The following is a 14,689-nucleotide window of genomic DNA, read 5'->3' on the forward strand; positions in this document are numbered from 1 at the left end:
TGGAAACCACACAAACACACACACACACACACACACACACACATAGGCCGACACACAGCGTCGGTGCCACGGGGGGGCCTGAGAGGGCCCGGCCCGGCCACCTCGGTCACTGTGCCCCCTCACCGCTGGTGCCGTCTCCGTAGTGGGCGCCCTGATTTTAGCCGGTGAGTCAAGGTACTGCCCTGGGAAGGTCTCCCAGGCTGTTAAATACACAGATAAAAAGCGAAATGTTTTCATTTCGGTTCGTTCTTAGGAAAACAAATTTTTTTCGTTCAGGTTATGCAGAGCGAAATAAGAACGGTGATGCATTTAGAAAGAATTCTTATTAACTTTGCTATTATTCTTGAATATTCAAACTGCTAACACTTTGCAATTATGCCTTTACTGTATAACCAAAAATTACGGAGTAGTCTATTTTATGTTTCAGCTGTTTGATCGCGCCGGCGCCTCACGCGCACACTAAGCTACTGCATTCATTGGAAACAGCGCAGCCGTTCACCGTGCTGTTCGGCGTGAGACCCGGTCCACTGTGGCATATTTTTGCTCATGATATTTGGCTCTGGCTTGTTATTGACTTACAGTTCAAAATAAAACTTTATAAATTAAACATTGTTTCTAGTTGATCTAGTTGATCTGTTTCCTCCATCCTCCAGTTCTCTCAGTCATTAGCGTTCTCTTCTCTTTTGATGTCTGCCAGTCGTTGATGAGAAGTGAGAGAGAGAGTGAAAGCTGAGAGAAAGGGATGAGTGCAAATGATTGATGCCTTTGAATGATGCAAGAATGCAGAGACAAAGGCAGAATTTACAGACATCAGCTCAAACAATAATTTAGTGGCATAAATTCAAAACAGTGCGGAGAACTTTGGGGAAAAAGTTCAGATTTATTGCATTTTTTACATTCCAACTTTTCATGCAGTAGAAAAAAAACCTGTATTTTATTTTTTAACCACTGGCAATCCAGTTTAACCATTAAATGCACAAAAATAGTGCTGCATTTTAATTAAATAAAGCCATTATATTTTTTTCAGCTTAATTTAAAACAAAGGGGAAACAATTATAATGGCTTTATTTATTTAAAATGCAGCACTATTTTTGTTATTAACAAAACTGAACACTATTTGGTTGCCACAATAAAAAAATCTGGTCATTTAAGTCAAGTGTTTATTTAGCTTTTAAGTTTGTGTCCCATTTAGAATTTCATTAAAAAATTATATAAATTCCAATTCCATTCCTGAGTTTGAATTGAGGTAGCAAATATTATACAGAATTGTAATCAAAATTTAAACTGTAAGTAGAATTAATTGAAATTCAAAGAAATTCAATTTAAACTGTTAGCTTTACAAAGCCTTGTTTGAAAGAAAACAAGTTTGAAGATACATGTTTTTAATTAGTTTATATATTTAATCATATTTAATAAACTTACTTTTGTGGACCAGGATGGAAGAACACTTCATTTCCCCAAATGCAGCACCTGTGCATATCATTTAATTCAATTTGAGTAAATTCATCTTCCTGTCAATATAATTCAATTTCCTGTAGGAATGAACAATCTGATTCACATTCCAACTCATGAATAATGTGTAGCAGATCATAGTAGTCTGCTGTATCCTTTTCAACCTATCATTCAGACTCACAAGATGCAAATAAATAACACAACCAGTGGACGGAAATAATTTTTAGCACACTAAATATGCTCCAAACTGTGGGGGGTTAATTCGACATTTATGCTTCCTTGTTTATTTATTTTCTTGTGGACTAATTTGCGACTATAATCTACGGAAGTTCTAAGCGGCCATGCAATATATTTTTTTCCTTCTTGTTTTCTCGTTATAACGACTTAATTTTCTCGTTATCTCGACATAACAAAAGTTGTTTTCTTGTTATAACGACTTAATTTTCTCGTGATCTCGACATAACAAAAGTTGTTCTCTAAGTTACAAAACTGCGCCAACAGGTGGCACTATTGACCTGAATATAACTGATGGGGTGTTGTAGGTTATACTGTATATCCACTTTACTGTACGCGTTTGGGATAGAATAGGACATTCCTCGTGATCGCTATAATTTGTGCAGTGTTGTTCATTACTGACATTTAATTCATTCATAAATGTTAAATGCTTGAATCAATATGACTATTTTGTGTATTAAGTTCTTGCTAGATGCATGAGTTTCACCAACGCGTTCTGTGTCATAAAATAACTGCTTATTAAAACCAAGGTTGACGTCACTGTATTCTGTTTGCACCTATATCTTTATTTGTGCTTCTTTGAGGTACATGATTGTTAGTTAATAAGCGGGGATGTTCTGTTTATCTACAGTAGGACGGGCTTCAACGACGTAGGCTATTTGTAATGTGTGTATAGGCTAATTTAATTTAGTGATGTTCTACAGTGTTGTAATCTTTTGTGTTTTCTACATTTCTTTGTGGAAACCACACAAACACACACACACACACACACACACACACACACATATACACAGGCCTACACATGAACGCTCTTTTCAAACAGAAGCTTGTAACGCACATGATATCAGTCACAGCATATAATGACTACTAAAAATTACAAATTATATATAATTTTCTTTCAAATAAAAGGAAAATTAAAAGTGAGTTGAATCCAAGCAGCTCTAAAAGATTTTAGAATAGTTCTGCATCCTGAAGGCGCTCCGCCTGTGTTTGCGGTGTTGCTTTGACCTTAAACATGTTAATTACACAAACAAAATGTTTAGCGTACTGTCTGGAAATATCAACAGTGATTGATCAGCCTTTATTTTTGTATTGTAGACGTTATTACTAGGCGAAGCAAAATTTGCTGAAATATCCACGACATAGGCTACAGTAAGAGCACATGGTTTATCTGTCCATCAGATGCTTGACAAAGTTGAGTTCGTTACTATAACAACAGTAGATCAAACAATCATTGTAAAAAAAAAAAAAAAACTGTCGAGATAACGAGAAAATTAAATCGTTATGTCGAGATAACGAGAAAATTAAGTTATAATGAGAAAACAACTCCCGTTATGTCGAGATAACGAGAAAATTAAGTTATAACGAAAAAACAACTCCCGTTATGTCGAGATCACGAGAAAATTAAATCATTATAACGAGAAAACAACTCCCGTTATGTCGAGATCACGAGAAAATTAAGTCATTATAACGAGAAGAAAACTCCCGTTATGTCGAGATCACGAGAAAATTAAGTCATTATAACGAGAAAACAACTCCCGTTATGTCGAGATCACGAGAAAATTAAGTCATTATAACGAGAAGAAAACTCCCGTTATGTCGAGATCACGAGAAAATTAAGTCATTATAACGAGAAGAAAACTCCCGTTATGTCGAGATCACGAGAAAATTAAGTCGTTATAACGAGAAAACAACTCCCGTTATGTCGAGATCACGAGAAAATTAAGTCGTTATAACGAGAAAACAACTCCCGTTATGTCGAGATAACGAGAAAATTAAGTCGTTATAACGAGAAAACAACTCCCGTTATGTCGAGATAACGAGAAAATTAAGTCGTTATAACGAGAAAACAAGGGGAAAAAATATATTGCATGGCCGCTTAGAACTTCCGTAGATTCCTTTTAAATACCATACATTACCATTTTTCTGATACATCAACTTATCCTTCCAAAACGGCTTGCCAATCTAACCAACCATCTTTACATGTTGAGGAAACGTATACAATTTCATCCACAAGCTCAAGGTAATCAATCAATCAATCAAGACAGTTTATCACAGAAATTTAATGATGACCCAACACAGTGGTCAATCGTGGTCATTTCTATTGACTGTACACAAATGCATGTCATTGAACAACTGCACTGTAGCACAAGTGTAACATTCTTGTTTTTTCGATTGTTAAACTCAACCACATCCCTTATATTTACACCATGTTCTATAGATATGTCTCTATATATCTTTTGTACAATGTACAATGTTTCAATCAGGTGAAATAATAATAATAGCAAACAAATTCCGTTAGACTCTGATCCAGCCAAAGCATGCAGGTTTTTGTCGAATAGACATGTCAAAAGGTGTGCATTAGTGGAAAGTTAAAGCATGTTGAACAGCCTTAAAGCAGAAAAAGCTGAAGCCAAGAGAAACAGAGCAAGTCTCTTTTTTTTATGTGTGGAGTTGTACAGCTTTTACAAACACTTCATGACATTTGCCTCTGCTTTACATTTGGCTACATGGAGAAGCATCCATGCTAAGCACAAGTAATAGGTCAGACGAGAAAACTAACCTTGCATGGACATATTTGTGCCAAGTAGGCCTATTGCTTTTACAAATCCAGTTTTGCGAACACAAATGGTGGGGTTTACTGAAGACATTGCAAATAAGCAGGTCTGATCTTTTGAAATTACATAAAGATGATGTATCCTTGTCAGTTTTTGTGTTAGCTTATCAAAGCAATGGCATTTTGCAAATGCAAGGACATAGATACAGTTACATTATGACTTATTATCTCTGTTACACAAAATAGCAGACAGGGATTTCACAATAAATGTACTTTGTAAGAAAATAAAGTAACTATGCTAAGTTTCTTTAAAATAAATGTATCATCACAGTTTTAAATTATTTGCATCATGATATTGTTATTCCATGGCCAGCTACATATCAATAAACTATGTATTTCAATGGGTAAATTTAGTAATAATCCAACCTTTCATGTTACATGAGGATGTTCATAACCGAGTTATTCCATTGCCGTACATGAAATAGAAATCATACAACACACCTCTAATCAAAACAGGACTCTTGGACAGCGCTACCAGCATGTGTAAGATGCGTACCAATGTTATCCAATATTCATATCTCATGTGTGCCAATAAATGGAGTATTTGGTTGAAATTCTAATGTCATAATCTTTGGATGAAATGCCTTATATACTTCAAAATCTGTCACTTTGGGTTCAGCCTGGCCAACAAAATCTTCGGCTGGTAACACCATACGTCCAGTACAGTTTAGAATTTACCAACATCCTGAAGGGTTACAGACGAACACAGGAAAAAGCGGAACATGCACACTTAAAACAGCTTGGTTTGAGCTGGCTTCACATTTTTCACATTAAACAAAAGCAGCGCAGCAGGTGAAGACCGGGAATATGTACATCGGGTCACGAAGGTGGTGGCCAGTGCAATGGCATCTCTCATAACGCACGATTTCAACAGACTCGCAACGTACAGTAGAGTCCTGCACAAAGGGCGTAAATCTGCATCCGCAAAAAGGAAAATGAGCTTTTTTGTATTTTACAGAAGTTCCAGACATGATCCATGCAGATTATTTGACACAGATGGTTGGTTACGCAACCTCAAGGCAAGGATGAACTGCTCAGTTTGAAGTGTACTAAGCACAGTGGTAGATTAGAGGGTTTTTAAAACGTGTGGGTTGAAACAAATAGCTCAGAACTAATGCACTGGTGGACACAATGAACTTTTGGGTGAGACGTAAAACTAAAAGCAACATGTTTAGTCTACCATTGCTTGGATAATTTGTGTTGGATCAGTCTACAAATGACTGAAGGTAGCAAATCTCTATTCCTTAAAACCGCAAAGCGTTAAACACAAGTGCTAGGATTTCAACAGCTGGCATATTATTGTTCAGTGACACAAATACCAAAAGTTGTAGTTGGATGTGAGTATGAAGTATACAAAACACCTCCTTTGTAAAACTCTACACCTAGTGGATGTTTTTGTCCAACTCGAACACAAATGGCTGGGGAAACTTGATGGCAGCATCACCTAACTTAACATGCATTGACTGCTTAGCGTTAAGTGTCACTTGGAGGGAATGTTACACAAATTTAAGGTTCAGAAGGCAGGCTAACAATATTACGTCAATTGGAGAGTTATATATACTTGTGTGTGTTACTAAAACTGTCCTCGGCAGTTAGCATGATAGTCATTCCCCAAGACAGTTCCACCTAAAAATGAACCCGATCCATCTGCATGCATTGCCGAGGCAGTAATGACATCAGGAGCCACGGTTTCCCTGGGCACTAACATTGGTTGGGCGTCATAATGTTGTCATGACAATATTTCCACCACGTAAACGTAGCCCTTGGAATGATATGAGTTTAGCAGGCTGACGTTTTTGCAATGCTGTGGAGATGTTAGCCTGGGGAGTGAAATGCAATCTCTCGGTCTTCCCTACAGTGCATCCCGTCAGGAAGGTGCTGGTCATGACGGCGGTGATGTTTGAAATGTCTCCAACCGGTTGGCACACAATAATGGGGCTCTCGATGAAAGCCAGCATGGAGCGGTTGGTGTGAGTTTGGCAAAGCATCAGACGATGGAGCCCTTGGAAGTGGAGAGATGGATGGAGCGGATCCGCAGGGCCAGGGTTCTCTCGAGGTCGTGGAGGATGTCGTAGGACGGGCCTGGACCGGGGCTCTCTGTGGGAACCTCATACAGTAGCTGCTTGAAGTTCTCCAGCTCGATCAGGAGCACCATGTTCTTCAGAAAGTAGCCCTCAATGAAGGCTGCCAACTCCAGAGCCCCCAGGAACTGAGGATGTGTGAAACATAATGCGAGACTTAGCATTCCTAACAGAGATTTAAGCACTATTCTTAATTTGTTAATGGTTTGAATTTTTTTTCTTGATTAAATTATATTTAATCCTGAATTATGAAGCCCTGCAAAGGTATACAGTATCCAGATGTACACAATAAAAAAATGCAGTACTATAATGTAATGCACCTCATACAGAAACGTTTAGTTTGCGTCTGAGGGGAATGGTTAAAAATATTGGCACACACTTATGCACTTTCAATTTTTTGTAGCATATTTCTAAAGACTAAAGACAAGCCGAGCAAATTAAGCTGGTGACATTTGCACAGATTGTCAAGTAATTAATAAAGCAGGTTGCATTCTTGTTGGTGTGCTGTATTAGTCTAATTGATGTTATTAACCTCATGAATATGCAAATACGAATGCTAATCCAGGGTTTTACAAATATACAGTGTGCAATGTCCAAACCTGACTACACAGATAAAATGACTAATCCAGGGAAATGTATAAACAAGACAAAACACGGAGCAAGATAACCTAGGATTATGTTTGGCAATTGGCTAAACTGCAAAAATAATAAATGAATGAATAAATATACAATTTACATAAGCCATTTCCCCTATTCAGTCTGTTATATAAATAAATAAATGATTGAACGGGGAAATTTGTAAGTGTGAAAATTCTAATAGAACGGCATAGCCATAAATGAATGGTTCAGAGTACCTTGGCATGTTTGTAAATGTCCACGCAGGTGTCAGTTGTGATGTTCTTGGAGCAGATGATTTCACAGTGTCTTTGGAGAGCTTCAAGTTGGAAGAACTTGGCTGCAGACAGGAGCTTTGAAGCAGAGGGACCGACAATGAGCCAAACTCATCAAGCTTTCAGGTTTATCACAAGCAAGAGCAATCACTTAATTGAATTTAAAATACATAAGCATTTATCACAATTTCTGCTGCAGTTCTACGTGTAAGAGAGACTCCCATCTGCTAAAGATGGAGACAAATGAGCGATGATATATTCGCATATTTTTCTAAAGTGTTTTCCATGAGAAATCTTCCCCATGTTATCAGACCGTAACTCATTCATTCATCACATTCAACATCAAGTCATCAGTCATTAAGTCATCATTAGTGTGTGGGTGGGGAAAAATGGTTTAGGGTACGAGGAATTATGATCATAAATGAGGAAAGAGAAGGAAATATTTAATACCTCCATAACTTCAGTGTTCCTGATGTGCAGTGACTCAGAGCCGCCACAGTAGAGGTACTGCATTACCAGCTGAAACACAACAAAACCTTCTCAAACTTCTGAGAAACATATGAAGACAGACGAGCTAAGCACTAGTCACAAACGCACAGGCACATTTTGTCATTAAGCTGAATTGTGCTGACAGAGGTAGGAATTAGGTTAGCGTAGTTTGACTGTAATACCGACAAGAGTTTGAGTGGGATTTACTGTATGAGTCAGTAGATTCCAACCTGAAAAATGTTGTACTTGACATGACTGATCTCGATGCACGTGTTCTCAGCCGCTGGTCTGTTAGAGAGCAGAGACTTAAACCTGGAGGTCAGAAAGACATAAAGAGAAACATGAACATCCTTTAAAAGCTGTATTATTACTAAATCGAGTATTCATAGAGCTCAGTAAAGATATAATATGTAAGATATGTAGTTATACTGAAAGCCGTGCAGTGGTGCAGGAATGAGTTCTAGAGTGGGACGAGTTATGCTTTCTCTCTATATATATACAATTTAAATATTAACTGAAATTATTTTCAGATGGCAATTTTACATCTAGCTAGATAGATGGATAGATAGATAGATGATAGATAGGTAGATAGATGGATAGATAGATGGATAGATGGATAGATGGATAGATAGATAGATAGATGATAGATAGGTAGATAGATAGATAGATAGATAGATAGATAGATAGATTTGTGAGAATTTTGTTTGTTTCAATTCATGAGCACAAATGCTGCTGTTTGAAATAATATCAGCAGCTAAAACTACTGTGAACTATAGTTTAAAATAAAAAAGTGCCATTAATGTGGGCCAACAAATTTGAAATCTGTGCTAAAAGTGACTTCCAAGTTCTGGTGCCCCTGCTGTGTAATAAACTCCACAATATGAAGACATACCTTGGTGAGGCAGTGAAGAGCAGCACTTTATGTGCATAAAAGGGCTTTCCTTCCACCAGAAACGTCACGTCAGACATCTCTTTATTATTGAGAAAGTGTGGATCTGTAGGAAGCAACAAATCAAATGATGAAGTCCCCACGTCGGAGATGCAATATTACACAACAGTGATTACACAAGCTTCTTCATTATTCGGTACCACCATGTCTTGCGTTTGACAGGCTGTCATCAACACATTACAAGAAAGAGCATGAAACATGTCTGTTTTATAACTGCAATAGCTTAAACAAAATATAGATGGCACTAGTGTTCCTCCAAAACTTTTTACTGTATGAGTCAGTAGATTCCAACCTGAAAAATGTTGTACTTGACATGACTGATCTCGATGCACGTGTTCTCAGCCGCTGGTCTGTTAGAGAGCAGAGACTTAAACCTGGAGGTCAGAAAGACATAAAGAGAAACATGAACATCCTTTAAAAGCTGTATTATTACTAAATCGAGTATTCATAGAGCTCAGTAAAGATATAATATGTAAGATATGTAGTTATACTGAAAGCCGTGCAGTGGTGCAGGAATGAGTTCTAGAGTGGGACGAGTGTGAGGTCGATGAGCAGGCTGTGATGCCACTGCATGATAATGAACTCATGAATATGAATGAGCTCATTCTGACATTACCCTCCTAGACCATCCAGACACTTTGCATGAATTCATATTCTTGTAGACCTTGCAGATTGAAAAGGTCTGCTCAGATATTTTTACATGAAATTTTATTATTTAAATGTTATCTTGAGATGGATTAGAGCCTATTTACAAGATAGTAAAATTGACGATTTATCAATTTAAATTATATATATATATATATATATATATATATATATGTGTATGTATGTACATTTCTCTATACCTTCCTGTTTTATATTTTCGACCTTTCAACAGTCCTCTAGATTTTTCTGTACTTTCAATTGTATAATGTGGAAATCCATCACTAATATAAATTATTACATTTAAAATTTGATAATCTAAACAAAGAATAAAAATACATAACCGTTTTCATATTTATTGTGTAAAATGATTTTGGTAAATTTCTAAATAAATATGGCTTTGTCATTTCCACCACACCGCCCATAGTTAAAAACAGACTGATGATAGATAGATAGATAGATAGATAGATTTGTGAGAATTTTGTTCCATTCAATTCATGAGCACAAATGCTGCTGTTTGAAATAATATCAGCAGCTAAAACTACTGTGAACTATAGTTTAAAATAAAAAAGTGCCATTAATGTGGGCCAACAAATTTGAAATCTGTGCTAAAAGTGACTTCCAAGTTCTGGTGCCCCTGCTGTGTAATAAACTCCACAATATGAAGACATACCTTGGTGAGGCAGTGAAGAGCAGCACTTTATGTGCATAAAAGGGCTTTCCTTCCACCAGAAACGTCACGTCAGACATCTCTTTATTATTGAGAAAGTGTGGATCTGTAGGAAGCAACAAATCAAATGATGAAGTCCCCACGTCGGAGATGCAATATTACACAACAGTGATTACACAAGCTTCTTCATTATTCGGTACCACCATGTCTTGCGTTTGACAGGCTGTCATCAACACATTACAAGAAAGAGCATGAAACATGTCTGTTTTATAACTGCAATAGCTTAAACAAAATATAGATGGCACTAGTGTTCCTCCAAAACTTATGTTTGAACAAAATTAAATATTTTTTAATTGTATTTTCGTGTCTCCTGAGAGAAACTACCTGAAAAATGTCCTTGTGTGCTCTAAAACTGTAGTTTGGATGGATTTAACAAGTGCACTTGACCAATTCATTCAGATAAATGTGAATCCTTGTGCAGCACAAGCTGATTTGGCCTTTTATGTTGAACTGAATTGAATAGATAGCTCTGGTCGTCTCTATTTTTCATTATCGGAGCAAGAATAGACCAAATTACTGGCCATACTGTGTCTAAAAAGTAAGTTATGATATTTAGCTTCTTGCTTATAAAACTGTTGTGCACAAGCAGTTTTGCTGATATACTGAATTGAGGTTCTTGCTTGTTTGATATTATTCAATTATTGATATTGTAAGTAGAGGCAGGGCAGAGCTGGAGTCACTTTTGAAGATAAACTTAACAAGGGGCTGCAACTGACATACTCACCCAAACGAGACGTTTGCTTCTTTTTGATCTCGGTGAGTTTGGGGATTGGGAAAGGCCCGTAGCATTGGGTAAAGATGACTGACAGCTGCTGGCTGATCACTTCGTTCTGTAGAGCACACAAACACACACGCTGTAGTTAGACCTTGAATTCTGTTTTCTAAAAGTAAAATGCATCCAATCCTACGGTAATACTAACATGGCACTTATGATGGGCTCTGTAATTAGAGGATTTATCATGTTAATTACTGAGAAAGCTGGAACTGGTGTGGCTGACGCTGATTACCTGTTCGCTCGGAGTCAGGGACTGACACGCAGTGATAACAATAATGCAGAGACTTACGAGGGACATTAAATTCTGAAGTGCCGCGAAATAATTTAAATGGTAATATGACAACGAAACCATGCCGTAATATCAGACAGACTAAAACACACGCTGCTAAGCCAAAAGCCTCAATCAGTAAATCAGTAAATAAGATACAAATTGAATGTTTTAAATTACATTTGTGTATAATTTACATAAATTATTTTAATAATATTTGAAAACATTAGCTGGGGTAGAAGAAAATATTTTAACATATTTCTTTGATGTTAATTATGTACAAATAAAATAAACAAATAAATAAATAAAACTAAATAAAATAAAACAAAATAAAACTTAAACTACAATTAGAAGAGTTGAAACATGAAATTGAGTACAAAAATTACTAAAACTAAAACTGAAATAAAACAAAGCTAAATAGAAACATGTTTGGGTAAGATTATCTGTTTTTTTAATAAAATAAAATAAAATAAAATAAAATGAAATAAAAAAATAAATAAAATAAAAATAATAAAATAAAATATTAGTTGAAAAACTTAAACTACAATTAGAAAAGTTGCATTCACTACATGAAATTAAGTACCAAATTTACTAAAACTAGATCTGAAATAAAATAAAGTTAAACAGAAATATTTTAGAGATAATAATAAAAATGACACAAGAACATAACTAAAATGAAAACTGAAAATATAAAAATAAAAGCTAATACAAAACATTATTAAATACTATAACCGTATTTAAATAATACTACAATAAAACTCATGTCAGAAACGGGGGTGTGTAGTGGCTTCACACTTAAACAGAAACAAACAGAAACTTGCACAGGTGGCTAAAAATCTATAAATGTCTCCTGATATGATCAGGAAGTAAAATGAAAGACTGAAAGTGGCTCAGACTGTAATAAAGCCCAGAGAATGGACCTTGCTGGCTCGAAGGATCTGGAACATGAGTGGCAGTCCGTGCGTGATGAGCTCCTCCGTGTACTCGTCTTCTTTAATGCAGCTGAAGTCCTTCAGCAGGCCTTGGATCAGCGGCCGCCGCTGCTGCACGAAGCACGTTCGCAGGGACTCCAGCCACGTGTGCAGGGTCCAGGGCACGCCTGCATATGGAATCAATGTATCAGTTAATGTATGTGACTCTTCGGAATCGATCTGTCCATCAACATGCACAAAATATAAAGCCTGTCCCATCCATCAATCTGTCAATCTTCTGTAAGGAGAAAGTGTTGCATATTGCAACTACATTAAAAGTCTAGGGTCGGTATGACTTTTTCATGTTTTTGAAAGAACACAGTATAAATATAATCAGTAACAGCAATATTGTGGAAAAACAACTGCAATTTAAAACAACTGTTTTCTATTGTAAAATGTCATTTATTCCTGTGATGACAAAAATGAATTTTCGGCATCAGTACTCCAGTCTCCAGTGTCACATGATTCTTCAGAAATCATTCTAATATGCTGATTTACTGCTTATTTCTTTGTAGCGAATCAGCTCATGGGGAAATATGAATAATTAATCATAACCAGTTATAATTAATTATAAATATTTAGATCCGCTGTAGATATTTACTTGACATCTCAGGGTCAACTGTCTGTCAATTCTAAGAACGTTAATTTCCTGGTTAAGGGAAATAACTTTCTTACTGTACAACTCTACACAGAGCCTGTAGCATAAATCTGCATGATTAGGGACTCCAGTTATGAGCAAACAATGAACAACGTCAAGTGTGATACAAGTAAGACTTTATTAACTACATAAACACTTAAACTAGTCTTACATACACATACACACGCACACACACACGCATACAGTTGGTATAGGAAAGGGTTAAAGCTTAAGCAGTAAAGAGAAGATAAATAAGGAATGAAGTTATGGAACCATTTGCATATACAGCAGATTTACAGCCTGAAGGGAAAATCAGATTCTTAGTTCAAACACACCTTTGTAAAAAGGTGCAAATGATACCTAATGTATCAATTAATAAGACTAAGTTTGAATACTTGCACGTCTCGTCTGTCTGAAAGAGAGGTTTGATGCAATCTGAAGGTTCAAGTTAATCTTTGCTGAAGTTGGTTGATGAAAAAGAACCAGTTTGAGTCAGAGAATCCCGGTGAATGGAAAGTCAAGGCCGAAGCCTGGCACGAACTTAGCGGGTTGCAGAAGCGTTCTAGCTCATGTCTTCATCTTAGAATCTAACCGAACCACCGACTGACGCTACATCTTACTGATATCAATCTTGAAAACAGTTGCGCTGCTTAATATATTCGTGAAAATGCAAAAATATTTAATTTTTTTATTTTTAAAAAATCCATGTTTTTTCACGATTCTTTGATAAATAAAAAGTTCAAAAATCAGCATTTATTTAAAATAGAAAGCTTTTGTAACATTATAAATGTCTTTACTGTCACTTTTAATTAATTTAATGCATCCTTGCGGAATAAAAGTATTAATTTCTTTCAGAAAAAAAAAAAAATTCTTACTGACCCCAAACTTTTGAATGTTAGTGTAACTAGTTTAAGTAGATAAATATGGTGCATAGTGATACTGGTGCATAGTGATTTCTTCACAGAAAACAAAGCAAAATAAAGAGAGATACTCATGTCTTGCTGGCTACTAAGGGCCTCAAACATCTTTCAAAGAGTGTCTTTCAAAGATTTGATGCCACTAACCTGGTAAACTTTGGCAAGTGATTAGTTCAGCCTCAAAAATGTGTCATCATGAGTATTAATCACAATGGACTGATAAAGAACGGGCTTTGTGCGCTTATGCAGGAAGTGGCATAAGCTCTTAATATTGGAAATTTCAACTAGTGCTTGTCATTTTTATGTGCAATATGCATCAGATGGCATCTGAGGCTGAGACTAATCGCTGCATGTCAGAAGTGAGCCAGGCGGTTGATGTCTGTGGTAGTCATGCAGTGTTTTTACTAACCCAGGCTGCGGATGTCTATGGTAATGTCCACATGGCCGTGTTCGGCACTGTGGTACATGGCCTCGCGGAGGGCCCTTAGTTTGGCCTTGCCTGTCCGGAGGGTGGCTTCGTTCTGTGGCGCTCTCCTCTCCACGGTCTCGGAGCCCTCGGCTAGGATCTCCTCCAGAGACAGCACGTCCCCCTTGTCCTTTTCCACCTGGGACAGAAGCTTCCGGAACACGTTCCTGCAGGAGCAAGTGCATCCAACAAACTCACTCACGTATTCATACTCATTAAAAGAATAATTCACTCACAAATTATATAATGTTTTTCCCAAACCTGTTGTTATGTTTACCATGGAGCACAAAATGAGAATTTTTTTTAACACATGATATTGCATAATGTCAGAAGTCTATGGACAATTTTTATGATACTTTTTACAGTTTTTTTTTTTTTTTGGAGATTTTTTTTTAAATAAGCACCACCTTTCGAATGTTTGTAATTAGTAAGATTAAATTATTATTCTTTTTTTTTTTTTTTTTTTTTATTATAAATGTAACAGTGTATTAAATGTAACTGCTTCATTTGTCTAGGATGCATTAAACTGACAAAGTGACAGTACAACCATTTACAATGTTACAAAGATTTA

General features: G+C 36.4%; 1 protein-coding gene across 1 annotated transcript in view; it reads right to left on the reverse strand.

The window, feature by feature from the left end:
• Positions 1-3,763: 3,763 nt before the first annotated feature.
• LOC107725623 (ankyrin repeat and BTB/POZ domain-containing protein BTBD11-A-like) overlaps positions 3,764-14,689 on the reverse strand; it is a 134,370-nt gene continuing 123,444 nt past the window's right edge. The window contains exons 10-17 of the mRNA XM_016534953.1: positions 14,062-14,285; positions 12,048-12,226; positions 10,809-10,914; positions 10,028-10,130; positions 9,005-9,086; positions 7,725-7,793; positions 7,239-7,352; positions 3,764-6,512 (exon numbers count right to left, since the gene is read on the reverse strand). Coding sequence (XP_016390439.1) covers positions 6,291-6,512; positions 7,239-7,352; positions 7,725-7,793; positions 9,005-9,086; positions 10,028-10,130; positions 10,809-10,914; positions 12,048-12,226; positions 14,062-14,285 — 1,099 coding nt within the window. The 3' untranslated portion in view covers positions 3,764-6,290. The remainder of the gene's footprint in view (positions 6,513-7,238; positions 7,353-7,724; positions 7,794-9,004; positions 9,087-10,027; positions 10,131-10,808; positions 10,915-12,047; positions 12,227-14,061; positions 14,286-14,689) is intronic.

The sequence above is a fragment of the Sinocyclocheilus rhinocerous genome, unplaced genomic scaffold, assembly GCF_001515625.1.
Source record: "Sinocyclocheilus rhinocerous isolate Xijiao unplaced genomic scaffold, SAMN03320098_v1.1 scaffold153, whole genome shotgun sequence".
Lineage (NCBI taxonomy): Eukaryota > Metazoa > Chordata > Actinopteri > Cypriniformes > Cyprinidae > Sinocyclocheilus > Sinocyclocheilus rhinocerous.